This window comes from Odontesthes bonariensis, chromosome 9, assembly GCF_027942865.1.
Source record: "Odontesthes bonariensis isolate fOdoBon6 chromosome 9, fOdoBon6.hap1, whole genome shotgun sequence".
Taxonomy (NCBI): Eukaryota; Metazoa; Chordata; class Actinopteri; order Atheriniformes; family Atherinopsidae; genus Odontesthes; species Odontesthes bonariensis.
This window is the reverse complement of record NC_134514.1, coordinates 9,650,370-9,678,233: the sequence shown is the minus strand read 5'-3', so window position 1 is coordinate 9,678,233 and position 27,864 is coordinate 9,650,370. Positions and strand designations below refer to the sequence as shown.

Here is a 27,864-nt window from a genome sequence, read left to right as displayed (position 1 = left end):
AAGTCAGTCTCAAGTATACCTCGTCAAATAAAACCAAAAAGCAAGTATACTAAATTCTTGACAAAAACCAAGTTGCTTTCTCTCTGTTTCAGACTCTGACAGAGAGCAAGATGACCGCCATGATTTCAACCAGACCAGAGATCCAGCCGTAAGTAAACACAGCCCTCTTTTTCGCTCACACCAATACACAAACTGTAATTCTTCTGACACCATAGTTGCCTCTTTGATATTGAGGTCTGCTGTTTGTCAGTATTTGGCACTCCTTTGAAATTTACACTATAGGTAGATGATTTTCTTTCGAGGAAAGATTTCTTTTTAAAGCAGAAACCATATTTTTGCCTGGCAGTTTTGTCTCTTACCCTTATTTTGTTAAGTTGTTTTTTATGCATGTAAATGGAAGATATTCTCTCCCATGGAAGACTCTGCCTTCTTCTTACAATATAGTCTAACAAACGTTTGTGGTAAAGCTGTAAAACATAATCTAATGATTGGCATCCTGGGGCGGGAATTTCTCTTATTGCGCATGAGGAAAATAAAATAACTACCGGTTGTAACACTAATGGGTTGTAATGTAAATCACAACAATCTTACTGTTGTAGGCACAGAGCTCACAATGAATACCAGGAATATGTTGCCGTAGTCAGAGGTCACACTGGCAAAGTGTTGGGACAGAATGTTTTTACAAGAATAACTATGCAGCAGTGCATGAAACAAATAAGGGAAGGAGATATGGGAGGCTAGGACATGACATACTTCCTGCAGAAAGAGGGCAAGAGGTAAAACAACCTCGAGTTCAATAATAAATTTGACTGCAAGATAACAATTAGTTCAAGTGGATTAATTATCAAAGTTTAACAAAGTAGTTCATTCAGATACATTTCTTCACGTCAGTTTCATTCATACAGTAAAGCTCTTTTAAAACAAATGAAAGTTGCACCAAAATGCTGTTCAAGAATAAAAAGAAAAGGAAAAAAGTGTGAGTTTGAAAGCATCTTACAAAGTTTATAAGTTCTAAGGAGTTTTTGCAACTTTTTCCAGAAATTAGGAAAAGGCACAATCACTCCTGTTTCTGCATTTTGATCTTTGAACATCTGAGAATATGTGGTTTGTAGAGTAGACCGATGTAAAGGTTTCCCTAGAAAAGCTGGAGCCACACTATCAACAACCTTGAAAAGCATATTGATCCTGAAATTATCTGGAATCTAGGGGAAAACTGGTGTTTTATGATCACGCTTTCTTGTTCCTGTTAACAAGCGATTTTTAGCGAATTTTCATTATTTTCATTAAATTGAGGAAATTTAAATTCATGCTTGATTTTAAATTATTTAAGCAATCCAATAAATGCTGCGAGGAATTTCTGATTTCGGACAGATACATTACAATATCATTTGCAAAGCAATAAAAGAGGATATTATGTATATTAAAAATGAACCCCAAAGCCAACATTTTAAATGAAAACCATACTGGGCCCAGGATGTAGCCCTGAGGAACTCCAGTGAAAACAAAAATCATTTTTGCTGTGGACTAAACTCGCCTGCACACTTTTCAAATCATGATAAGAGTATATTGAGATCTATGGAGTCAGCAGCCGTCAGGTCTATTTAAAAACATTTAAATTTCATATCTATAGATTTTCTATTTGCCTTTTCTTTCAGCTTCCCTTGTCGCTCATTCAGAGAAAACCTGCTCCAACATTATCTGCAGACAATAAAAGCTTAAGCTTCAGACATGAGTAATATATTGTTTCACACAGCTTCTATATTTGTATTTTTATTACAGTTTTTCATCCTTTTGAGTAGAATAACCCCATTCACACGTTAGTAACACTCTTTGGCTCCCCCTGCAGTTGTGGCATGAAACACCACTGTCATGAAAACAAATCTGTGTGAGCCCTGAACATGTACAGCCACACGTCATGATGTCGTGTTGAAAAGGCCACAATAAAAAGCCCATGCAAACATCAAATAACCTTGTGGCAAAACGATGTGGTGCGGAGCTGGAAACCAAAGTTGTGAACTGCTGTATCTATGCTCCCTCACTCTAAGTTTTAAGAATGTGCAGAACAAAAGTCATCGTACTTCAAAACAGAGAACAGGAGGAGCATGACAAGCCTCCACAGTTGTCAGAGAGGCTCAGAGTACAACAAACCTGCTGCCTGTACACTTAATTTAATTTATGCAAACAATGTTTACTATTGGCTCCATCCTCAAAATGCAGATTGTGTGTTCAAACACTGGACCGGGGGGGGGATTCTTATTTTCCTCTGTTGAGCCGTTTCACTGGAGAGTTGAAATACCAAAACAATGTTATTTGTTGAATATTCCCATCATGGTCCACATGTTCTGCAGGCGGCTCATGGATTCTTATTAGTAGAGTTAAAGAGTAAAACACTGAAAGCTGCTGCTGCATAAAACATCTCACCTTCTGCTTTGTGGCCAGGTAAAAGACAAGAGGCGGTCACCCCCCTCTGCCAGATCCCCCTCCACCCAGCAACGCAACCCTCCCTACAGCGGCGCCTCAGACGAACAGGAGAGTCCGGAGAGAGTGGTGAGCGTGCACAGTTCTGCCTCCAATAATACCGTTTGTGGGAAGCATTACAATGAGGTGCCCATGAATACATGAACCTCCAAGGATGTTGATGTCTGCATGAAAGTGTTTAGATGCATGCATCTATCAGTGTTGACAGCAGAGCAGGTACACAATGACGGCTCATAATAACTTATACAATGACTAATAATAGTAGTAGTATTAGACATAATAATAATAATAATAATAATGATGCTATTAGCAATGTTAACAACAAAAACAATGATACGTGTAGCCTGCAATGAATTTAAAACGAATTATGCTGCTGGAGTGTGGATATTTTACCTGCTTGTGTTGTCAATTCTCTCAGCTCTTTCCCTCCTTTATTTGGTTGCATTAGTTGTGGCAAAGCAGAGAGCAAAGCCACCATTGTGCCAAGTTCCAGACACGTTAGACTGGCCTTCATCAGGCAGCTCCTGCTGTCATGCAGAAAAGTCTCCCTCGTGTCATTAACGTTACACTATGATGCCAGTAGCTCGTGGCAATTCAGTTTGTTTTGCTGAGTTTTCCGACCACCATTATAGCCTCGCAATGCTCTCCTTCATGTTGTTTATTTTCTGGCTTTGTTCCTCTGCACTTTCATCTACTGGAGCGCCTCGCTGTCCTTGAACCTCACAAATTATGCCTTCGAGCTGTTCACACATAACAGCCAATGACCGCCAATCAAAAACATGACTGATATGCCTGCAGTGTGAAAATCGGGCTGAAAATATTGAGATTTTTCAAACTCTGCTTTTCATTAGGGATGCACCGATACCACATTTTTTTAAACCGAGTACAAGTACTTACCTTTTAGTACTTGTCGATACTGAGTACTCATCAAGGCCATTACAGTTCTTACATTGAAACACATTTTATTTTCTTTAGGCATATTCAACCCAAATACAACTGCACTTTGTGCATTTTAGTGATAGGAAACTACTCTTAGTGCAACATGTTGTTTTAACATTTTAACTTTCACAAACACATTGCAGGAAAATTAAGCTCCTGTCACACTGGTATCGGTTCTGTAGTATCGGAACACTTTAATGAATATTAAGTACGAGTACACACACATGGTATCAGTAACGGTACGGTGCATCCCAACTTTTCATTGGTTTATTTTGACTTGTTTGACTTTACTTCCCAGTTAAGTTTCTTCACATTCTGCTGTTGATATTTAATAATCCTTAAACTTACAATCTCACACTTTCCCATTAAAGTTCCTGCAGTTCACGCATAACTCATTATCATCAGAGGTTGATGATGGATTTCACTGAAATAAAAACATGCTTTTGCTGCACTGGTAGAGATGCAGTTTTAAAACCTTAAACAACATGCTGAACAAGACAAAACGGAAGAAAAGCTGTCGTTGGTTTAATTTTTTTCAAATGTTCACCAAACTTGTGCTGAATCTGTCCAACAAATAGGAAGTTAAGAAGGTTAGCTTATAATAACTTTGTTTAAGAACAACTTGAATAAGATCAAATTAGCTGATTTTTATTAATTTATCTATTCATTAAGATGCTGATATACAGATTTTGATCATTAGAGAGTATGATTGTCTCCTTTTTCAAATCTTCATGCTAAGCTTTTTTTTTTTTACTGATTTCCCGTATTAGCCTTTCGGTTTAGTAATATCAGACTACAAAGGTCAGATTATTCATTCAGTTTAAAGAGCATATGAAGCCATTGTTTGCCTTATTTGGACCATTTTTGGAAGAAAAATCCCTAAAATAACTGACTTCACAACTCTTGACGCATTCATATAAAGCTGAAAATTAACAGCAACAGTGTTATTCGGATATATCAGAAGTACTGGCATTATAATTGACTGCCTGATCCCACAGCCACCAAGTCTGGGCAAACTGCATCACAATAGTCCCCGTCTGATCTGCTGAGGCGATTGTCCACCACATAAACAAGCATTCATTTCTCCCAGCTCAGCAGAAATGCCAGTCGTGGTCTTTTCATGCAGCAGCAGGTGACCGACAGCTGCTCAATGCAGTCCACAACAAAAAAATCTGAATGTGGCAGAACTCAAACGATTCACAGGTTTTGGGACCGTTGTAAACACTTTAGTCCTCATTCATGGGCCTAAAAAGTCAAACAGCAGCTCTTTTAAACGCATATTTTTTTTAGAAGCAATACGCTTTATTTTTGTGGCCCCAGCCAACTAGCCGGACTACCTTCGTCAACGCCAAAACTTGGCTGGAACTCGGCTCACAGGACGCAGCAGGGGGTAAGAAAATGTTCATAAATGATATTGGTAATATGGGATGTTACACAGCTTCATGTCAAAAGAGGCGAACTATCCCTTTAATGTACCACTGCCAGCACAGCTACTGCTTCCTCTTCTTCTTCTTTTGGCTCCGGGGCAGATTAGACACTGTGGTGACTCACGTCTCATCTAGTGGTATAAAAAGGTATTACATGCGACCCGTCCCCAAAGGATCTCAGCTGTTTCTCTCAGCTTTATAGTACAAATAAATGTTTTTATATAACGTCACAGGTATTGCTATTCTAATTCTGGTGATGCTTCAGACATTATTTGCACCTTTAAACAGTATCTATGTTGCTAACAGGTTGAAATGGGGTTAGGGGATCCAGATCTGCTCTTCGTTGAGATCCTTAACCAACAAGTTTTATAAAAACCCAGCCAGATAGTTTATACCTAATCTAGTTGACACCCAAGAAGCACTGGGTCTGCACTCATCCATTATTTTCCTGCTCAGCCGCTCTGTTTCTTTCTGGAACATACTGCCGAACACAAGACAGTCTCAGTCCAGATTGATTTAATTTCTTGCTCCACGGTGGTGGAGTGATTCATTTAGTTACACTTTTGCAACTCTTTCTACAGGTTTACCTTCGCCTCTTGTACTCCGTCATTTAAATAGATGAAACTGATTTAGCTCTCATCGTATGGAACACGGTTTCTAACTGCATTGATTCTTGAATGTTATTCCTTATAAGTTGCCTTAATCAAAAGTGTCTACTAAAAAACTATGTATACTCATAACATTTTACTGAAAGAATGTACATAACTTGTACCATTTTTGCCACTTCAACCATGTTTTTTTATAACTGAAATCCTCTAGAAAAGAAAAGGTTTGACAGAGTTTCTGTTTTTCTGGCATCTTAATGCCCTCCTATATTCCAGATCATCTCACAATATGCGTTGTTGTCTTCAGGTGCAGAAGGAGAAGCTCCATGCAGAGCTGAAGCGGGTGTTGAGTCAGAAGAGAAGTCATCAAAGAGAGGCGACCTGCCAACTTGCCCAACCAGAGATGGACTCAACAGACGACCAGACAGTAAGCAGGAGCCCAGTTCGTACTGTTAAAGCTATAATGTGTAATATTTCACGGACAATGAATGTCTCCATGTCGCTCCGCCATTTTAAAACTACGGGATTTGTAGAAGGACATGTCATCAGCTTCGCCCTTTCCGTTTCCACATTGGAAACGTAACACTTTTATGTACATTCGCATGCTGAATATAAAGAATATAAGAACACTGCACTTTTGTGATGGAGGTAATTAATAACGATTGAGGTAATACTTGTGAATGATAAGACTCAAATTTGTTAATAGACAACGTAAAATATTACACATTATGGCTTTAATGTGATTACTCAGGCTGAAAGCAATTATAAAACCATGAATCTGTGATATAACAGGTTACGCTCGATGCAGCTCAAAATGTACTTTTTCCCACATGAGTCATATACAAGTATTTTCTGTGGTCGGTCGCTGGAAAAGTGGATGTCATTATAGAATAGAGTGACCTTTCCTCCTTGACAGCTTAATGGATAAAATGGATTCCGAAGTAAAGTGAAAAGTGACAAATGGCAACATTTTGCACGTACTCAGGCAAGTGGAAAAAGAAATAAAATGGTACTAATGCTGTTGTGGTTTGAAAAAAGTTAAATATGAGGCAGACAAACTATCGACAGTCTTTGAGCTGGTTTGGATTCTCCACTCCAGCAGAGTTAAAGCGACACTAGGTAACGGTGAACCTTACAGCTATGTCCTTCTGAGTCATTTTGAAGCGCACTGACCTTAGTTTTGTAGATTTTTGTAGTTTTGTAGGGGGGGGGGGGGCAATAATGCTACAGTTTATTTATTTGAGGCCAATATCAAAGTAATCAAAATGAATACCGAGAGAACAAAACAAAACTATGAAATGTTCTTGTATGTTGAGAGTTGCCTGCTTGTGTCTTTGTGCCTCAGAGTGTGGAGGAGGTCTCTAAGTTAGTGGAAATTGTGGTGGAGACGGAGGCAGAGGCTGGAGCCAGCGGCTACAGTGTGACAGGTGGAGGGGAGCGAGGGATTTTTGTAAAAGACGTCCTCAAAGACTCTCCAGCTGCTAAACACCTCAGTCTACAGCAAGGTACCCACACTCACCTCTGAATCACTGCGAAAGCACTTCCAGCAGTCAATTAAAAATCACAACTGTGAACTTAACTGTGCAGAGATGAGGGGAATATGGGGGCTGCAGCACCCCCTAAAGGCAGGGTAATATACCTGCAACACGGTTCTATAAAACGTGGTTCTTCATTAAATACTTGAAATCTAGTCTTTCTGCCATTCTTCAAAATATTTTTTTAATTAATTTCAGAACTTTTCAGTGTATTTTCGGTGTAGCCTATCTGATGCACAGGCCAAAATCTAAAGCATGTGGTGTAGATCAGATGCTTTATGAAGACTTGCACCAGTTATGGAGGGTCAAGTCTATGAGCATCACATCTCATTGCAAGAACCTGTGAGGTTTAACTGTACACATAAGGTAAAGAAACGTGATTAATACATTTATTTGTTATTTATTGTTTTCTAAATCTAAGGAAGTGGCAGTTTTGTTCTAATGTTGTTGTGTTTACATGTAACCAAAGTTGTAAAAAAGCAGTCCACGAAGGTGACAATCGCATTGTAATAACAATGTATATTAGCTATCAATGTGACCCTAACTAAGTACTGTTATTTTGTAAACCCAGCCAGGAAGTGAGCAAAGTGTTGCTGTGTTATAGGCTAAGCGTAACTTTGAAGTGAGAAAACGGTTGTCTGGATTTTGCGACTCATGAAGGCGAATGATTGGTAGTGCAGCAGCGTCCATCCAATTCCTTCCTCCATAAGATGACTTTGTGGCTTCTTAAACTAAACACTTGACAATGGTATCAGCTCTGATCTGGAAACGATAGTATGAATCGCATTTCCTTCCAGCGGCTGTGAAGGGCGCTTCTTTACGGGGTGCCATTATGGGTCATAATCAAGGGGCTGAATGAACTACCTTTATGATGGTAACAATTAGACGACTTGTTGGTCCATAATTATGATGGATTAGAACCTTAAACCCAGGTCCAAATGTAAGTCTTAGTCAAATCAGCCAAACTATTTTGAGAATCAAACTCTTTGCATTCAACTTTGCTGATAACAGTCCAAAACCCTATGAATATTTAATTTGTTGATTTATATGCCTAATTAGTAGACCATAAAACAAATGGCAAAGTGTAGCTTTAAGAACGGCTCTACTTAATTTTCTAAACACATTGTTTTAATGTACCTGGTACTTATTTAACAACATAGAAATATGTTCACTTCTTTCCCTACATACATCACCAGAGAGCCATTTCTTGGAGTCTTATATATGTAATTATCTAATTATTAATGTGCTGCTGCGTACTGTATCAGGTCGTATATATTTGAAAAGGATTTCACAGGATTTCTGACTTCACACCTTCATTTTCAACGTCTTCTGTGTGAAGGTGATCAGCTTTTGAGTGCTAAGGTCTACTTTGACAACGTGAAGTATGAAGACGCTCTGAAGATCCTTCAGTGTGCAGAGCCATATAAGGTCAGCTTTCAGCTGATGAGGTCCATCCCTGGAGCCGATGTCAGCTTGCGGCCCAGAGTTCCCAGTGTGGAGGTCAAAGGTCCCAAAGCAAAGATGGCCAAGATGGTAATCAATTATTTTCTGTACTTGTATAACAAATTACTATACCTAAAAAGGAAGATTGTTTGATGTCTTGTGTCCAAATTTGGAAGTGATGGTTGTGGTGGAGAGAACCAAAGTCCTGGCCACTTTTTTCAAGGAACATAGATAGAATTAGCTCCAATTAAAATTTCAGTATAAAGTCCATCATGCTGTTGCCTCTAAGCTGTCCCCCACTCTGTCCCATCCCCTTATATGTAACGAATGGAGACCACACCGCTGCTCTTTCGAAGGTCTTTATTTTCCTCCACCTTTCCTCACCGAACATCAGAAAAAAAGAGGAAGAGTTTAGGCGGGACCGTGTCTTTTGCCACAGATGTTGCTCCCTCATAAAAGAATGTACAGAAACCGAAAAAGAAAACAAAAGTTCCACCTGACTAGTCTTATAAATGTCATAAAAACAATTAAAAACAATAATTTTGTGGAATTATACACAAGCCAAATTAACCCTTGTTACATGTAGTTTGGGAAAAAGTAGATGCTTCACTCTTGCACTTTGGTAAGCTCGGTCACATCCACTCATCACTAAGTCATAAGAAGACTTTAAACTTCTCAACAAATTCTCAAACTCTCAACAAATAACTCTGAATGAACAGCAGCATTGTCGGACATAATAGGACACGTACTGCCTTGCTTACAGGTTCTAAATCATTTTGAGTCGTGATTAGCAAAATGAGACCAGACAAAAACCGCCTCGGTTGAATTTTGCTCTCAGTCCAACCCTGCCAACAGACAGTGCCATGCTTTAAAATCTTTAATGTTGCAGACTCCATCTGTAGTCCTTAATGTGTATGTGTGTTCCAGAGTGTGAAGGGCACTAAGCCATTTAAGACCCAGAAGAGAAGAGGTGGTCGTTTTGGTCTGAAGAGGCTGAAAGAAAAGCGCAGAGAGGAGCTGGTGATCGAGGGGACGCCCCCCAGGCTGGAGGGGGGAGACGTGGAATTTTCACTCCCCAAATTCAAACAGAGAAAGAGCGCAAAGGCAGAAGCAGAGGGCGTTGAAGGAACAGCAGCTGTGGTAAAGACGAAGAGGAGGATCAGGTGAGTCTTGTCTGTGATCTCTGAAGGGATCTAAATTAAACTGTATTCCAAAGATATCAACACACCATCTCACAAATAAGTTTTTCTTTAAAGAGCATTTAACAAAACACAAGATTTTCTATATAACTGTTCCAGGTTTCCCCGCATGAAAACAAAGAGTTACGCTGGAGCAGCGACCGGGGGAAAAGTGGAAACAGGACGACTAGAGGGGCATGTGGATATCTCTCCAGCTGAAATGCCTGGAGCTAAAGTGAAATCCAAAGGAAAAGGACACAAGTTTGGGATCACATTTCCTAAGGCCAAACACTCAATGTCAGGATCTGCTTCGGAAACTGGATCGATGGAGCTGAAGCCTCCGGGAGTAAACATCCAACCGCCATCAGTGGAGTTCAGTTGGTCAGGTGATAAAGATTCAGATGTGGAAAAGAGGGGGTCGAAGTTTTACACCCCTGACGTGGAGTTTGCACTCCCTTCAGGCAAAGCCGAGGCATCTTCTCCCACCATGAAGGGAACAGCACAAATCAAAGCTCCGAAAGTGAAGATAAAAGGAGGAGCTGATGCTGCTGAAGGGAAAGTTAATGTAGATGTAGGCAAGGGAGATGCAAAGCTCAGAATGCCAAAACTGAAACTACCAAAAGTTAGACTTTCACGACATTCAGATGAGATTGATGGGGACATCAAGGTAAAAGCTGAGGGGATGAAAATGCCTCATGTTGACATAGAAACTCCTAAAGCAGGAGTGAAAGGCGATGGAAAGTTTAGTCTTCCTGAAGCACACGTGACCAAACCAAAAATGGAAGGCCATCTCTCAGGAAAAACTGTTCCTATTCAAATTCCATCAGTCCATATTTCATTACCAAAAGTAAAGGGAAAGCCTGACACAGATGCTTCACCCCCAGAGTATGAAGGAGCAGTGAAGACAGGATTCAACAAGCCTGCCATCGACCTCTCTGCACTTGATGTTGATTTCAACACAGGACGGAGAATTCCAGATGAGGTGGAGGGCACTTTTAAAGGACCCAAAATCTCCATGCCAAAGGTTGATATCTCCTTACCAAAGATGAAGACTACTGATGTGAATATCGAATGTCTAGAAGGGGGAGGGAAATTCAGCCCACCTTCTGTTGACATCTCACTCCCAAAGGTGAAATCGGAGGGTGGAGATGTGGATATGGACTATTATGTTGGTGGAGATGGAAAATTCAAAATGCCCAGTTTTGACATAACTCTCCCGAAAATGAAGCCATCTGAGGGAGATGTGGGAGGAACTTTCAAGTTGCCCAAAGTAGACCTGACCCTTCCTAAAGGCGGAGCAGGAATAACTGATAAGGAAGGAGGAGGAAAATTTCAGTTGCCATCATTTGGCATATCCCACCCGAAAATCAAGACAGGCGAAGGGGAAGTTGACACCAAAGGCCTTGAAGTCAAAGGTGGTAAATTTGAAATGCCAGAACTTGACATTTCTCTCCCTAAAGGCAAAATGGAGGGAGACACTAAAATAGAGGTCCAAGCTGGGAAGGGTGGCAAATTCAAAATGCCTGCTTTTGATGTATCTCTGCCAAAGGGTCACATAGAAGGCCCTGAGCTTGAGGGTGGTGGTGAAATCCAGATGCCTTCTGCTGATATATCCCTGCTGAAAGGAAAGACGCAAGGTGACATTGAAATAGAGGGTCCATCTGCAAAAGGAGGGAAGTTCAAAATGCCTTCACTCAATGTCAGACTCCCTAAGATGGGCACATCCCGAGCTGAAGTTGATCTACAAGGAGCTGAGATTAAAGGAGAGAAAATCCAGGTAGCATCAACAGACATTTCTTTACCGACACCCCAGGGTGAGATTGACATTGACGGAAAAGTAAAAGGTAGCAAATTTAACATGCCCTCTGTAGACATTTCCCTCCCAAAAATGAAGCTTCCTGAAGGAGACATAAATCTAGAAGGCCCTGAACTTCCAAACATTGACCTTTCACTTTCGGGTTCAAGACATGAGGGCAACGTGGAACTAGATGCCAGTGGTGGTGGCAAATTTAAGATGCCAACTTTTGACGTCTCACTCCCAAAAGGGAAAAGCAAAGGAGGAGACGTGGATATAAAAGGGCCTGAAGTCAAAGGAGGAGCTAAATTCAACATGCCATCACTTGATATCTCTCTTCCTGCAATGAAATCACCTGATGGGGAGGTAAAGATTGAAGGTCCTGAAGCTAAAGGAGGAAAGTTCCAAATGCCTTCTTTAGATGTGTCGCTGCCACATGTCAGTAAGGGAGGGGACATTGACATTAAAGGTCCCGAGTTTAAGGTTAAATCACCTGAGGTGGATGTGGACATGAAAGGGAGTGAGATTAAAGGAGGGAAAATCAACATACCCTCAATGGATATCTCTCTTCCTAAAGGAAAAGTTGAGGGTAAGATAGATAGTGAAGCACCCTCAAGCAAAGGAGGGAAGTTAAAAATGCCTTCATTTGATGTATCCCTTCCTAAGATGAAGATGCCAGAGGGAAATATTGGAACTGGGGGACCTTCAGTTGATGTCTCTCCTCCAAAGGGAAAAGCAGAGGTTGGCATAAAAACTAAAAGTAAAGGAGGACATTTTCACATACCCACAGTTGATGTTTCTCTCCTGAAGATGAAATCGAAGAGAGGTGACATCAATGTTGAAGGGCCAGAAATAAAAGGTGGGAAAATAAAACCAGCAACGATTGACATCTCACCTCCGCAAGAAACATTCAAAGGTGACTTTAATCTTCCATCTGCAGACATCAACCTACCTAGAGTGAAACTCCCAGAAGGAGATGTGAATTTTCAAGGTCCAAAAGTCAAAGGCGGGAAATTCGAAATGCCAAGAATCGACCTCTCGTTTCCCAAAGGAAAAGCACAGGGAGACATCGATATTGACATTCACTCTGGAAAAGATGGGAATATTGAAATAACACCCAGTGATACTGGACTTCCTAAAGGACATATTAGAGCTGGCATAGATGTTGAAGGAACTGAGGGAAAAACGGGAAAATTGAAAATGCCCAAATTTGATATTCATCTTCCAAAACTGAACATGCCAGAGGGCAACGTCAAACTGGAAGGACCAGATATTAAAGGAAGTATGGAAATGCCAACTGTTGACATTTCACCTCCAAAAGGAAAAATAGAGGGCGAAATTAAATCTCCCGAGGTAGATGTCAGCCTCAAGGGACCCGATGTTAGAGGACATATCAACATGCCAGATGTTGACGTTTCCCTTCCAAAAGCAACAGGTGGTGTTGGCATCAATGTTGAAGGTCCTCAAGGGAAAGGTGGAAAGATGAAGATGCCGAAATTTGACATTTCATTGCCAAAAGTAAACTTTCCTGAGAGTGATGTCAAATTTAAAGGGCCCGACATGAAGGGTAGAAAGATTGAGTTGCCAGACATCGATCTTTCAGTCCCAAAAGGAAAAGCAGAGGGAGAGATTGACATTGATGTACATGGTAGTAAAGGAGGAAAGTTTCATATGCCATCTGTTGATTTCTCTTTGCCTAAAATGAAACCCAAGGGACCAGAGGTCAACATAGAAAGACCTGTACTTGGACAAGGGGAAATGAACATGCCAGACATTGACCTCTCACTTCCCAAAGGAAAAGCTGAGGTTGACCTGAGTGTTGAAGGTTCTGAGGTAAAAGGAGGAAGATTCAAAATGCCCAAATTTGACATTTCCCTTTCAAAAACAAACCTGCCAGAGGGCAATGTAGAAACACCAGATGTTGATGTTTCGCTACCAAAAGGAAAATTAAAGGGAAGTGTTGATGTTGAGGGGAGTATGGTTAAAGGGGGAAAGTTTCATGTGCCCTCTATTGACATCTCTCTCCCTAAAATGAAAGCAAAGAGAACTGATGTTGACATTGAAGGGCCTGAAGTTAAGGGAGGCATTGCACTACCAGAGGGAAGAGCTGAAGGTGGCATAAGTATTGCAGGCCCCGATCTAGAGGGAGGGAAGTTTCACTTACCAAAATTTGATGTCTCATTGCCCAAAGTGAATCTTCCAGAGGGTGATGTTAAAGTGAAAGGTCCAGACTTCAAAGGAGGGAGGATTGAGATGCCAGACATTGACATGTCCCTTCCAAAAGGCAAAGCAGGAGGAGATATTGAAATTGGAGGACATGGTAGCAAAGGAGGCAAGTTCCATATGCCCACTTTTGACATTACACTTCCGAAAATGCAAGCTAAAGGACCGGAGATAAATGTTGAGGGTCCTGAGGTTAAAGGTGGAAAGCTAAACATGCCATCCCTTGATGTTTCCCTGCCCAAAATAAAATCTCCTGATGTAGACATCAGTCTTCAGGGTCCTGATCTCGAGGGAGGAAAGTTCAAAATGCCGGATGTGGATGTTTCCCTCCCAAAAGGAAAAATTGAGGGTGACTTTGATGTTGAGGGCCCTGAAATGAAGGGCGGCAAGTTTAAAATGCCTAAATTTGATGTGACTTTACCAAAAGTGAGTCTCCCAAAGGTTGATGCCAATGTGAAAGCACCCGAAGTAAAAGGAAAAATTGAAATGCCAACTGCTGATATTTCCCTCCCGAAAGGAAAGACAAGTGTGGATATTGATGTTGACACCGGTAAAGGAAGCAAGTTTCACATGCCCTCACTTGATATATCTCTTCCTAAAATCAAAGCGAAGGGAGTTGATGTTGATATTCAAGGACCTGAATTCAAGGGAGATGTGTCACTCCCTAAAATGAAGTCTCCAGAGGTCGATATCAGCCTCAAGGGTCCTGAGATTGCAGGAGGGAATGTTGAGCTGCCAACTGCTGATATTTCCCTCCCCAAAGGAAAAATTGAGGGTGACTTTGATGTTGAGGGCCCTGAAATGAAGGGTGGCAGATTCAAAATGCCTAAATTTGATGTGACTTTACCAAAAGTGAGTCTCCCAAAGGTTGATGCCAATGTGAAAGCACCCGAAGTAAAAGGAAAAATTGAAATGCCAACTGCTGATATTTCCCTCCCGAAAGGAAAAATTGAGGGTGACTTTGATGTTGAGGGCCCTGAAATGAAGGGCGGCATGTTTAAAATGCCTAAATTTGATGTGAATTTACCAAAAGTGAGTCTCCCAAAGGTTGATGCCAATGTGAAAGCACCTGAAGTAAAAGGAAAAATTGAAATGCCAATGGCTGATATTTCCCTCCCAAAAGGAAAAATTGAGGGTGACTTTGATGTTGAGGGCCCTGAAATGAAGGGTGGCAGGTTCAAAATGCCTAAATTTGATGTGACTTTACCAAAAGTGAGTCTCCCAAAGGTTGATGCCAATGTGAAAGCACCCGAAGTTAAAGGAAAAATTGAAATGCCAACGGCTGATATTTCCCTCCCGAAAGGAAAGACAAGTGTGGATATTGATGTTAACACCGGTAAAGGAAGCAAGTTTCACATGCCCTCACTTGATATATCTCTTCCTAAAATCAAGGCGAAGGGAGTTGATGTTGATATTCAAGGACCTGAATTCAAGGGAGATGTGTCACTCCCTAAAATGAAGTCTCCAGAGGTCGATATCAGCCTCAAGGGTCCTGAGATGTCAGGAGGGAATGTTGAGCTGCCAACTGCTGATATTTCCCTCCCCAAAGGAAAAGTTGAGGGTGACTTTGATGTTGAGGGCCCTGAAATGAAGGGTGGCAGGTTCAAAATGCCTAAATTTGATGTGAATTTACCAAAAGTGAGTCTCCCAAAGGTTGATGCCAATGTGAAAGCACACGAAGTAAGAGGAAAAATTGAAATGCCAACTGCTGATATTTCCCTCCCGAAAGGAAAAGTTGAGGGTGACTTTGATGTTGAGGGCCCTGAAATGAAGGGTGGCAAGTTCAAAATGCCTAAATTTGATGTGAATTTACCAAAAGTGAGTCTCCCAAAGGTTGATGCCAATGTGAAAGCACCCGAAGTAAAAGGAAAAATTGAAATGCCAACTGCTGATATTTCCCTCCCGAAAGGAAAAGTTGAGGGTGACTTTGATGTTGAGGGCCCTGAGATGAAGGGCGGTAAGTTTAAAATGCCAAAATTTGGTGTTACTTTGCCAAAAGTGAGTCTCCCAGAAGGTGATGTTAAAATCAAAGGCCAAGACATAGAAACAGGGAAGATTGAGATGCCAGATGTTGATTTTTCCCTCCAAAAAGGAAAGGCAGAGGGTAATGTTGAAATTAAAGGACATGCTGAGAAAGGGGGCAAGTTCAGTATACCAACAATTGACATTTCTCTTCCTAAAATGAAAGCCAAGGGATCAGATATAAATATTGAAGGTCCTGAACTTAAGGGTGGCAAAATCAGCTTACCTGACGTTGACCTCTCACTTCCTAAAGGAAAGGTTGATGCTGACCTCAGTGTTGAAGGTCCAGAGGTAAAAGAAGGAAAATTCAAAATGCCCAACATTGATGTTTCTCTTCCAAAGATGAGTCTTCCAGAAGGTGATGTCAAAGTCGAAGGACCTGATGTGAAAGGAAAAATTGAAATACCAACCACTGAGATCTCCCTACCTAAAGGAAAAGTAAAGGGAGATGTTAAGGGACACGGTGGTAAACAAGGCAAGTTTCACATGCCCTCAATCGATATCTCTCTTCCTAAAATGAAAGGGAGGGGAGCTAATGTTGACTTTGAAGGACCTGAAGTTAAAGGTGATATTTCCCTTCCAAAAGGAAAATTCGAGGGTGACATTAATGTTGAGGAACCCAAAGTAAAAGGGGGTACACTTAAGATGCCTACAATTGATGTCTCATTGCCCAAAGTGAATCTTCCAGAGGGTGATGTTAAAGTGAAAGGTCCAGACTTCAAAGGAGGGAAAATTGAGATGCCAGACATTGACATGTCCCTTCCCAAAGGCAAAGCAGGAGGAGATATTGAAATTGGAGGACATGGTAGCAAAGGAGGCAAGTTCCATATGCCCACTTTTGACATTGCACTTCCGAAAATGAAAGCTAAAGGATCGGAGATAAATGTTGAGGGTCCTGAGGTTAAAGGTGGAAAGCTAAACATGCCATCCCTCGATGTTTCCCTGCCCAAAATAAAATCTCCTGATGTAGACATCAGTCTTCAGGGTCCTGATCTCGAGGGAGGAAAGTTCAAAATGCCAGCAATGGATGTTTCCCTCCCAAAAGGAAAAGTTGAGGGTGACTTTGATGTTGAAGGCCCTGAAATGAAGGGCGGCATGTTTAAAATGCCTAAATTTGATGTGACTTTACCAAAAGTGAGTCTCCCAAAGGTTGATGCCAATGTGAAAGCACCTGAAGTAAAAGGAAAAATTGAAATGCCAACTGCTGATATTTCCCTCCCGAAAGGAAAAATTGAGGGTGACTTTGATGTTGAGGGCCCTGAAATGAAGGGCGGCAGATTCAAAATGCCTAAATTTGATGTGACTTTACCAAAAGTGAGTCTCCCAAAGGTTGATGCCAATGTGAAAGCACCCGAAGTAAAAGGAAAAATTGAAATGGCAACGGCTGATATTTCCCTCCCGAAAGGAAAGACAAGTGTGGATATTGATGTTGACACCGGTAAAGGAAGCAAGTTTCACATGCCCTCACTTGATATATCTCTTCCTAAAATCAAAGCGAAGGGAGTTGATGTTGATATTCAAGGACCTGAATTCAAGGGAGATGTGTCACTCCCTAAAATGAAGTCTCCAGAGGTCGATATCAGCCTCAAGGGTCCTGAGATTGCAGGAGGGAATGTTGAGCTGCCAACTGCTGATATTTCCCTCCCCAAAGGAAAAGTTGAGGGTGACTTTGATGTTGAGGGCCCTGAAATGAAGGGTGGCATGTTCAAAATGCCTAAATTTGATGTGAATTTACCAAAAGTGAGTCTCCCAAAGGTTGATGCCAATGTGAAAGCACACGAAGTAAGAGGAAAAATTGAAATGCCAACTGCTGATATTTCCCTCCCGAAAGGAAAAGTTGAGGGTGACTTTGATGTTGAGGGCCCTGAAATGAAGGGTGGCAAGTTCAAAATGCCTAAATTTGATGTGAATTTACCAAAAGTGAGTCTCCCAAAGGTTGATGCCAATGTGAAAGCACCCGAAGTAAAAGGAAAAATTGAAATGCCAACTGCTGATATTTCCCTCACGAAAGGAAAAGTTGAGGGTGACTTTGATGTTGAGGGCCCTGAGATGAAGGGCGGCAAGTTTAAAATGCCAAAATTTGGTGTTACGTTGCCAAAAGTGAGTCTCCCAAAGGTTGATGCCAATGTGAAAACACCCGAAGTAAAAGGAAAAATTGAAATGCCAACGGCTGATATTTCCCTCCCGAAAGGAAAGACAAGTGTGGATATTGATGTTGACACCGGTAAAGGAAGCAAGTTTCACATGCCCTCACTTGATATATCTCTTCCTAAAATCAAAGCAAAGGGAGTTGATGTTGATATTCAAGGACCTGAATTCAAGGGAGATGTGTCACTCCCTAAAATGAAGTCTCCAGAGGTCGATATCAGCCTCAAGGGTCCGGAGATTGCAGGAGGGAATGTTGAGCTGCCAAATGTTGATATTTCCCTCCCCAAAGGAAAAGTTGAGGGTGACTTTGATGTTGAGGGCCCAGAAATGAAGGGCGGCAGATTCAAAATGCCTAAATTTGATGTGACTTTACCAAAAGTGAGTCTCCCAAAGGTTGATGCCAGTGTGAAAGCACCCGAAGTAAAAGGAAAAATTGAAATGCCAACTGTTGATATTTCCCTCCCGAAAGGAAAAATTGAGGGTGACTTTGATGTTGAAGGCCCTGAAATGAAGGGCAGCAAGTTTAAAATGCCTAAATTGGATGTTACTTTACCAAAAGTGAGTCTCCCAAAGGTTGATGCCAATGTGAAAGCACCCGAAGTAAAAGGAAAAATTGAAATGCCAACTGCTGATATTTCCCTCCCGAAAGGAAAGACAATTGTGGATATTGATGTTGACACCGGTAAAGGAAGCAAGTTTCACATGCCCTCACTTGATATATCGCTTCCTAAAATCAAGGCGAAGGGAGTTGATGTTGATATTCAAGGACCTAAATTCAAGGGTGATGTGTCACTCCCTAAAATGAAGTCTCCAGAGGTCGATATCAGCCTCAAGGCTCCTGAGATGTCAGGAGGGAATGTTGAGCTGCCAACTGCTGATATTTCCCTCCCCAAAGGAAAAGTTGAGGGTGACTTTGATGTTGAGGGCCCAGAAATGAAGGGCGGCAGATTCAAAATGCCTAAATTTGGTGTTACTTTGCCAAATATGAGTATCCCAGAAGGGGGTGTCAAAATCAAAGGCCCAGACACCCAGGCAGGGAAGATTGAGATGCCAGATATTGATATTTCACTTCCAAAAGGAAATCCAAAAGTTGACATTGAAGTTGAAGGGCTTAATGGGAAAGGAAGCAAGTTCCATATGCCCTCCATCTCTCTACCTAAGATGAAAGCAAAGGGACCACAAGTCAAAGTAGAAGGTCCTGAACTCAGCGGTGGAAAAATAAACATGCCTGATATTGATGTTTCACTTCCTGGAGGAAAAGCAGGAGATGACCTCGCTATTAAGGGTCCAGAGGTAAAGGGAGGCAAATTTAAAATGCCCAGAGTTGGTATCTCTCTTCCAAAAATGAACATGCCAGAAGGTGACGTCACAGTGGAAGGGCCACAGATAAAGGGAGGAAAGATTACAGTGCCAGATGTTGACATGTCACTTCCACAGGGAAAAGTAAAGGGAGATGTTGATATTAAAGTGCCATCAGGGGATTTGGAAATGTCAGGTCTCAAAGGAGATGTCAAACCAGCCAAGTTAAAGGTGAAGAGTCCAGACATAGAGACAGGTGGTGTAGAAGGTCCAGGTGCATCCCTCAAACTTCCCACGGTCAAACTACCAACTGTTGACATCTCGGCTCCAAAAGTGGATCTAGACTTCAGCCTCACCAAACCTAAAGGTGACGATGTGGAAGTTGAACTGCTGAAAGCAGAGGGAGGCAGGCCTTCTTCAGGGGGCAGTTTTGATCTACCTGACATCTCCCTCAAAATCCCTAGTTTCACACTCCCCAGGTTCGGTGGAAAGTCAAAGAGCGGTGATTTGGAATTATCAGGACGCAAGGGGGACGTTTCTCTCAGTCCACCACATGTGGAAGGAGAGATTAGGGCGCCATCAGTAGAGTTTGATGGAGATGGAAAAGTCAAGGTGAAAAAACCTAAGATCAAAATGCCTTCATTTGGAATATCCAGAAAGGATACAGATGTATCGGTGTCTTGTCCTGATGTTGATGTCAAAACTAAAAAGGGGAAAGTAGACATTCCTAAAGTGGATATCAGCACTGAAGACAAGACAAAATACAAAATGAAATTCCCCAAGTTCAAGCTATCGTCATCAAAAGTTCAGCTTCCTGAGGGAGAGATTGACTCTAAAGTGGAAGCAGATGTAGAGGGGAAAGCGGGCTTCCATGCATCTGATATCAATGTCAAGCTACCAAAATTCACCATGCCAGGATTTGGCTCTAAAGAAAAAGATTTTACGAAGCCAAGTGGTGAACTTGAAGGTAAGGCCAAGATCAAAATGCCATCTGTCGAGCTGTCTTTACCAGCAGCTAAAACACCAGAGACTGAGGTTCTTCTCCCCAAAGCAGAAGTTGATGTTTCAGAGACAGATATCAAAAGCTACGAAGGAAACCTAAAAATCCCTAAGATTCCAGCAATTGATGTTTCCATCCCCAAAATTGACCTGGATGTGTCCCTGCCAAAAGGAAAGTCCCAAAAGATTGAAGGACCAGATGTGGAGCTAAAAGGAGGTAAAGGCAAATTGAAAATGCCTCAAATAACAATGCCAACAATTGATTTGTCCCTTCCCAAAGCTAAATCTGGAGATCTTCATGCACCAGATGTTGAAGCAAATGTTGATGACGGTAGATTTAAAATGCCTTATGTCAAAATGCCAAATGTTGATATAACCTTACCAAAAGCAAAAACTGGAAAAATTGATACTCCAGATGTTGACATAGAAGGAGGGGGAGGCCGATTCAAAATGCCTGGTATCAAAATGCCAACCATTGATATATCTAAAGGAAAGACTGAGAAATTGGGAGGACCAGATGTTGAAATTGAAGGCAGAGGAAACTTAAAGATGCCAAATATCAAAATGCCCAATATTGACATATCTCTGCCAAAAGGAAAGATAGAGGGTCCAGAGGTGGATATCAAAGGGGAAGGTGGCAAATTCAAGATGTCACATGTGAGCATGCCCTCTGTTGATATTTCACTTCCTAAAGGAAAAATTGAAGGTCCAGAAGCAGAGATTGAAGGACAACGAGGAACCTTTCAGATGCCACACATCACTATGCCCTCTGTTGACATTTCTCTCCCCAAGGGAAGAGTTGAAGGTCCAGATGTTGAAACAGGGGGAGATGGAGGTGGGAAATTCAAAATCCCATACATGAAAATGCCTACAGTTGACATTTCAATGCCAAAAGGGAAAATTGAAGGACCAGATGTTGAAATGAAGGGAGATGTGGGAGGAAAATTCAAAATGCCTCATGTGAAAATGCCAAATGTTGACTTCTCTATGCCTAAAGGAAAAGATGGTCCAGAGGTGGAGGTTAAAGGAGAAGGTGGGAAATTCAAGATGCCACACATGAGTATGCCTTCAGTTGATATTCAATTACAAAAAGGAAAAATTGAAGGTCCGGAGGTGGAGATGGGAGACACAGATGGGAAATTTAAAATGCCTCATATGAAAATGCCAGATATTGACATCTCTCTACCCAAAGGAAAATCTGGGAAATTTGAAGTACCAGAGCTGGAGATTGAGGGAAAGGACGGCAAATCAAAACTGCCACAAATGACATTGCCCTCAGTGGACATTTCATTGCCTAAAGGAAAGACTGAAGGTCCCAACCCTGACATTAAATTTGAGGGAGGAATGTTTAAGATGCCAAAAGTTGACCTATCTCTTCCAAAAGGAAAAGCTTCAGTTGGAGGCCCAGAAATGGCTATAAAGGGTGATGAAGGACGACTCAAAATGCCAAATGTAGACATATCAGTCCATGAAGAGAAAACGAGGACAGAGGGAGGAAACATCAAACTCCAACATATGAAGATGCCAAAAGTTGATATTTCACTGCCTAAAGGTAAAAGTGAAGGTAATAAAGCACTTGATATAGGGATGGGAGTCACTGGTCCAGATGTTAAACTTGCAAAGGGAGAAATATCAATGCCAGAGGCTAAATCATCTGGAGGAGAAATTAACTTTGAAGCAGAAGGCAAAATTAAAGTACCACAAGGAGTCAGATCAGATCTGGACACAGGGACTCACGATGAAGCAGATGTGCATGTTAAGGGAGGGCACAAAAGTCTAACACTGAAAATGCCAACAATAGATATCAAAAGTCCAACAGGAGACCTCGAGCTTGTAGGACTTCACAGAAGAGAGGGCAAGAAGGACAAGACAAAAGTCGAAGCACCGGACTTGGAGTTGAACACATCAGGAACGAGCAGCAAAGGAAAGGGTTTCAAAGTCAAAGGACCAAAATTCAAGATTGGAAAGCCAAAAAAGAAAACTGGTGGCAATGCATCAGCAGAAGCCACACCATGCAGTGACGATGAATTAGGTGGACAAGTCCAACACAACGGACAAACAGGCGATAAGAATCGCATTGACATCCCAACACCTGCAGTGACTCTACCAAGTGTTGATCTGAAAACTGGAACAGGGGCAGATGGAGGCAGCTCATCTTCCAGCGCAGAGATCAAAGTCCCCCAGATACCAGACTTAGACTTTCATGTTGGAACATCACAAGACGAAGATGATCGAACAGAAAAGGGCAAGAAAATCAAAATCCCTAAGTTTGGCGTCCCATTACCCTCCATCTCCCTCCCCGAGAGACAGATGAATATCTATGGGCAAGAAATACAGTATGAGGGCCCTAAGATGCCCAAAGTAAAGAAAGCGGTTTTTGTCCTGGTAAATCCTCCTGAAACGGATGAACTTGCTGCAGGCAAGACGAAAGCCAAGGCTGAGACGGAGGATGTCAAAGTGAAGGTGCCCAAAATCAAAATGAAGCCAACCTTTGGGAAATCCAAAGATAAATCAGCAGCAGTGAGTGCAGAAAGAGGAGAAGAAGAGGAGAAGTCAAAGGGAGGGAAGATGAAGATGCCCAAAGTTTCATTTTCTTCAAGCAAATCGGCATCCGTTGATGTGACTTCTAAGGGAGACAGTCCGAGTCTCAATGGAGAAAAAGATGCAAGTCCTCACAAAGGCTCCAAGGATGATAAAGGGACATTCAGCGGTAAAATCAAACTTCCAAAGGTTGAGTTCACCAGTCCATACGGCAAGACGACTGCAGGGGAGGAGAACACAGAAACGACTGTGAAACTTGGAAAGGATTCATCACCGAGAGGAGCAAGAGGAGGCAAAACGGCCGTTACGGTGTCCACAGCAGAGTCCTTGGAGGATGTGGTGTCATCTCAAGCCAGAACAGAAATGCTGGACAGGGACAGCTCAGAGTCTCCAGTTGGTTTCAGCTCGGAGTTCAGTTCAACCAAGGTTCAGGTTTGGAGCGAGATGGAGAGCAAAAGCAGGGAGGCTGAAGAAAGAGAGTCTACCCCCTGGTTCAAAGTCCCGAAGTTCTCACTGAAGCCACACTCCTCAGGTAACAAGATATTTATCATTCATTGTACCGTGTTAGAATTATACCTTTTAATGCATTATCAACTTATTAACACATCTTCTTTTGTTTTGTCTTTGCTACATCAGACTAAGTTTCATTTCCGTCTTGGTTTCTTCTCTTATCATCTTTGCCTCTCCTTGTTTCCTTTCCTTTTCTTGTCCCTCCTCTGTTTCCTCTCCTCGTCCCCACAGGCTTCCTCCAGATAACCCCGGAGGGTTCTCCTCATGCCCAGCGGAGGGGCGAGGTGGGAGGCGGGGCCGATGTGTCGGGGTCTTTCTGCCTCCACGCCTCAGGACTTGACTTCGCCAGCCAGCAAATGTCGGAAGAGCGCCAAGTCTCTTCCACAGAGGAGGGAACTGTCACCATGGTGACCAAGACCACCAGAGTCACCAGGCACCTTGTTACCAGTGAAACGCGAGCAGGCGAATTATCAACAACCACAACAACAACTCGCCAGGTGTCGGACTTCAACCACTGAGACCGCTGAACTGATATCTTATATGTCCTCTGATTTCTTTGTTGTTGACTTTTTAATTCTGGTGAGGTTGCAGTGGCCTTCTGAACTCAGCCTGTAATGTGGCGACCCTCTAATTAATAAAAGTCTCTATTCTCTCTTCTAATAGGTTAGATGTGATTGTGATTAAATACAGTGACAGTTTATCAACCAGCGTTACTGTCATTATTACAGCAACAGAGTAATATATATACTTTTTTTTTTTCGTTCTACATGTGACGTTTTTTTTTTGTTACGATTCTTTGAGTTTTGTTAGTTTGGTCTGAATTATTTATCCAGTTTTGTTTGGTTTTAGGAATTTCACTCGGAATGTAAACGGGTCAGATTGCTTGGTTATTTATTGTTTTTTGTGTATTCAAGATGCGCTGGAGTTAGTTATTTAATCACATCACCATCATGGATTAGGTCCTGATATTGTGGCTAGCTCATAATAATTCATTTCTGAGTAACTATATTACAGGCCAGGGTCGTGTTTATGTAAATATATCCATATTGCAGCTTTTCTGAAGCGGTTTCCCTTCAATCCTAAATGTAATTATTTTCATATTCACCTGAGTTTGGAGGAGAAAAAGTGTTGTTTTTTTTTTTAACTGATTCTGTTTGTCTAGTAGGAAAAGTGTGAGCTTTTTCCCAGAGTCAGTCACAGAGACTAACTCTTTCTGCTGTGGGGATCAAACTTGTGACCTTCCGGTTGCGGATTGCTCTCGAACATTTAGGCCAAGCTGCTGCTAATCCATTTTATATTCATGTTCTTACTGTACACTGCCTGAAAAGTGCACTGCTGTATATTTTCTAAACGGGGTTTGAAGATACGCCTGATTGTGCTGATTATATTTGAAACTCGATCATGAATTGTGTTGAGTTTCAAGGCGTCAACAAGCGAGCCGGTGAGAATTTGGGGGATTAAAATCGGAACATTTTGATGAATTTTAAGAGGTAAAAATGTCAATCTTATGCTTTAGTGCCAAATAATGTTACAATAAGGCTGCTGCAGTGAGATTAGGCAAGGAGTGGCTAGCCTTGATTAATGTGTCCTCTGTCCATCGAGACCGAGACACGACTTCTTTTAATTAAAATGTCTTTAATAATCTAATGTTGCTGTTTATTTTTCAGCTTGTTTGAATTCTAGTCTCCAAATAACGTTGGATTATTAAAGGCATCTATCTGAGTGCTCCGTATCTTTCCATTTTCTAGCTCTTAAAGTGGAATTTGCTCGGAAATGGAAGGAGAAAAGCCTTGTGCTACATGTATTTTTGTCTTTAATTGGGCAATTTTCAAGTTTCATTCTCAAATGCAGAACTCACCATTTTGAGGGAAAAAGAAAACAGCTTGTAATGTAATTGGCTAGAAATGAGATTCTTTTTTTTTTTTTCCTCCAAAAGGATGTACAACATTTGGGAATGAATGCCCTCAATTTAGATTTTTTACTTGGTTTACTTGGTTTGTAAATTGAATGACTTTGTGTGATTAAAATGCATGAAAAAGGCCAGAAAATCTCCTCCCAGGTTGGCTTTGTTTATCATTTTTAACACTATGCCTGTTTTGCAGGTGAGAAATAGTCCTTTAAAAAGCTGGGGCATGAGTAGTGGCATGTCAAGGTAACACACACTGAGTGGTATCTACTGTATGTGTATAGAGATTTTTACCTTCTGGTTTAATAAAGCCTTTCAGTTTATTTTAGATTTTGAGGCTTTCAGTGCCAAGATTTTTTTGTCAGAGCTGCTTTTGAAACAATATAAAATGTTACATAAATAAAATTAATATTCACACAAAAGTGTTTTTTTTTCCTGTTTGTTTTGTTCTGATCTGTACAATGACTACTGACTAATTAACATGCTCCTCTGTTTTAAGCCCCTGTCCCAACTTTTTTGATATTTTTCATATTAAATAAGTCAAACGTGTCACTTTCAATATGTGACATGTTTTCCACGTGAAAAAAAAAAACATGAATTGGGATTATTGAAAAATCTCAAGAGAGAGGCCCTTTGGAGCACATAGTGTGCTAAGCAGTACACATGGGTCTATGACGTCTTTCCATTGTGTGTTTGTGATTTCCAATATTCATCAGATATGATGACGTTATGAAACGTAAACCCTCTGATGTGTGTGGGGGGGTAGAGAAATAGCTGTATGAGGGGCAGACAGTGCCACAAATAGGAGAGGAGGGAGGCAAGTACGCACACATGCTGCAGTACATATATACATATATATATATATATATACATATATACATATGTATATATATATATGTGTGTATGGACAGAGATGCTCTGTCTACATTTCTGTTCTCTACAGGCCTGAACTCCCTCAGCCACATCATCACAAAAGGTGCCTATGGATACCAGTTTCAAAGTGGAGCAATCATCAGCCACCTCCTCGCCATAGATGGCCTTAAACTGTATCCCAGGACTCTGTGAGACGCTGACTCACTCATCCACATCACCAGGGTATCCAGCAAGGACATGGAAAATGTTATTCGGACTAGAAAAAAATGCTGCTGAATGGCATCAAAGAGAGGCTAACGATCCCAGCTGGCAACACAGCAGATATTCAGAAAATGTGCATATACTTTGGGGTCTTACAGACAAATAGTAATTATGAAGAGGCTGCGAGGATGTCACCCACAACCAAGTACCAACAAAGGGTAAGAAAGGTCCTGAAGAGTCAGCTGAAGTCCAAGCTATCAACACGTATGCCCTGCCAGTTATCAGATAGTTATCTTTCCAGTTATCTTTCATCTTCGTATTATTGTTAAAATCAGGAACATCCTGTCACAGAGTGATGCAGAAAAACTAGTCCATGCATTTGTTACTTCAAGATTGGACTACTGTAATTCTTTATTATTGGGCTGTCCCATCATTTCTCTGAAAAGCCTCCAGTTGATCCAAAATGCTGCAGCCAGAGTTCACATACATTCACATTACGGTCATTTTGCAGACGCTTTTAACCAAAGCGACTCACAATAAGTGCGTTCAACATCGGAAGGCAAAAGAACTTCAGGTCATAAGAAATCATAAGTGCATTTCCTTCCAATACCAAACAGCTAAGAGCAAAATTAGTGCTAGAGTAAGTGCGATAAGTCAGGTACCTCAGCCTCTCACCAACTGCACACCAGTCACAGCGGGGTGGGGATGCAAACCCTGGTTCGGGTAGGGGAAGAAATAAAAGAGGTAAGAAAAGCAGGAATGGGATTCAAACCCTGGTTCGGGTAGGGGGTAATGAAAATATAGAGGGTGCCAGTGGTGGAGGAAACAATAAGTGCGTAAGGAACTAGGGCGGATCAGGGTAGTGTTTCCTGAAGAGATGGGTTTTCAGCCTGCGGCGAAAGATGGGCAGCGACTCAGCTGTCCTGATATCAGTCGGGAGATCGTTCCACCATCGGGGTGCCAGAACAGAGAAAAGCCGTGACCGTGTCGATCGTGCGCAGGGACCGCTGAGTGACGGGGCAGCCAGGCGCCTGGTGGCCGCAGAGCAAAGTGGTCGGGCGGGGGTGTAGGGCTTGACCGTAGCCTGGAGGTATGAAGGAGCTGTTGCTTCATTGTTAAGCTGCTATAGGCCCAGACTGCTGGGGGGCCTCCCATGATGCACCTTTCCTCACTTTCCTCTCTTTTTCCCCTGTTTAATTTCTCAAATGATATTATGTACATGTGACATTATTGTGGTCATTAACTGGTGTTTCCCTGTTCAAACAGATATCATTTGAATGGTGTTACAGTGCCCCCCCCCCAGTGCGCTATTTTCTCTCCCTGCAGCCACCTGCCGATAGCCGCACCTGTTACGGTGTTTCCTGCTCGGTCTGCACTTCGGTCTGCACGGTCTACATAGCCTGCAGTGATACGAAGGGAGAGAAAATAGGGCCAAGCGATTGTGAAGTCTGACTTTTTCCTGCACAACGATTTTGTGATGCAAATGTATTACTATTTTGAACGCATATTGTTTTGAGAAGCAAAACTCTTTATTTTTGCAACACCAGCCAACTAGCCGGACTACCTTCGTCAACGCCAAAATGAGGCTGGAACTCCATAAGATAGATATGAATCTGTTTATCAAGTCACAAAAAGAAGTGGAAGTAGTTGTAGAAGAGAATGCCTACGTTTTTAATCTGATATTATTATCCCAGATGGCCAGGAGAAAATGTTCGTGTATTGAGAGATTCAAATCTGATCAC

At 41.7% G+C, this 27,864-nt stretch overlaps 1 protein-coding gene across 2 annotated transcripts; it reads left to right on the top strand.

The window, feature by feature from the left end:
• Nucleotides 1-96: 96 nt before the first annotated feature.
• Nucleotides 97-24,721, top strand: prx (periaxin). 2 transcript variants are annotated; one of them, XM_075473037.1, is made up of 8 exons: nucleotides 97-148; nucleotides 2,440-2,547; nucleotides 5,757-5,876; nucleotides 6,795-6,954; nucleotides 8,324-8,517; nucleotides 9,355-9,590; nucleotides 9,726-23,164; nucleotides 23,374-24,721. In XM_075473037.1, the coding sequence occupies exons 3-8, from the start codon at nucleotides 5,853-5,855 to the stop codon at nucleotides 23,658-23,660; spliced, it is 14,340 nt and encodes a 4,779-aa protein (XP_075329152.1). In that variant the 5' UTR covers nucleotides 97-148; nucleotides 2,440-2,547; nucleotides 5,757-5,852; the 3' UTR covers nucleotides 23,661-24,721. The 2 variants fall into 2 exon arrangements, with proteins under 2 accessions (XP_075329152.1, XP_075329151.1); XM_075473036.1 differs by lacking the exons at nucleotides 97-148; nucleotides 2,440-2,547 and having other exon boundaries at nucleotides 5,768-5,876; nucleotides 23,269-23,462.
• The last annotated feature ends 3,143 nt before the right edge of the window (nucleotides 24,722-27,864 follow it).

What these genes read in the sequence shown, in the direction of transcription:
- prx (XM_075473037.1), top strand. Translation starts at nt 5,853, where the DNA reads ATGGACTCAACAGACGACCAGACA. An exon ending in ACTCAACAGACGACCAGACA is followed by an intron (nt 5,877 to 6,794) that starts GTAAGCAGGAGC and finishes TTTGTGCCTCAG; the next exon opens with AGTGTGGAGGAGGTCTCTAA. An exon ending in ACTGAAGCCACACTCCTCAG is followed by an intron (nt 23,165 to 23,373) that starts GTAACAAGATAT and finishes TCGTCCCCACAG; the next exon opens with GCTTCCTCCAGATAACCCCG.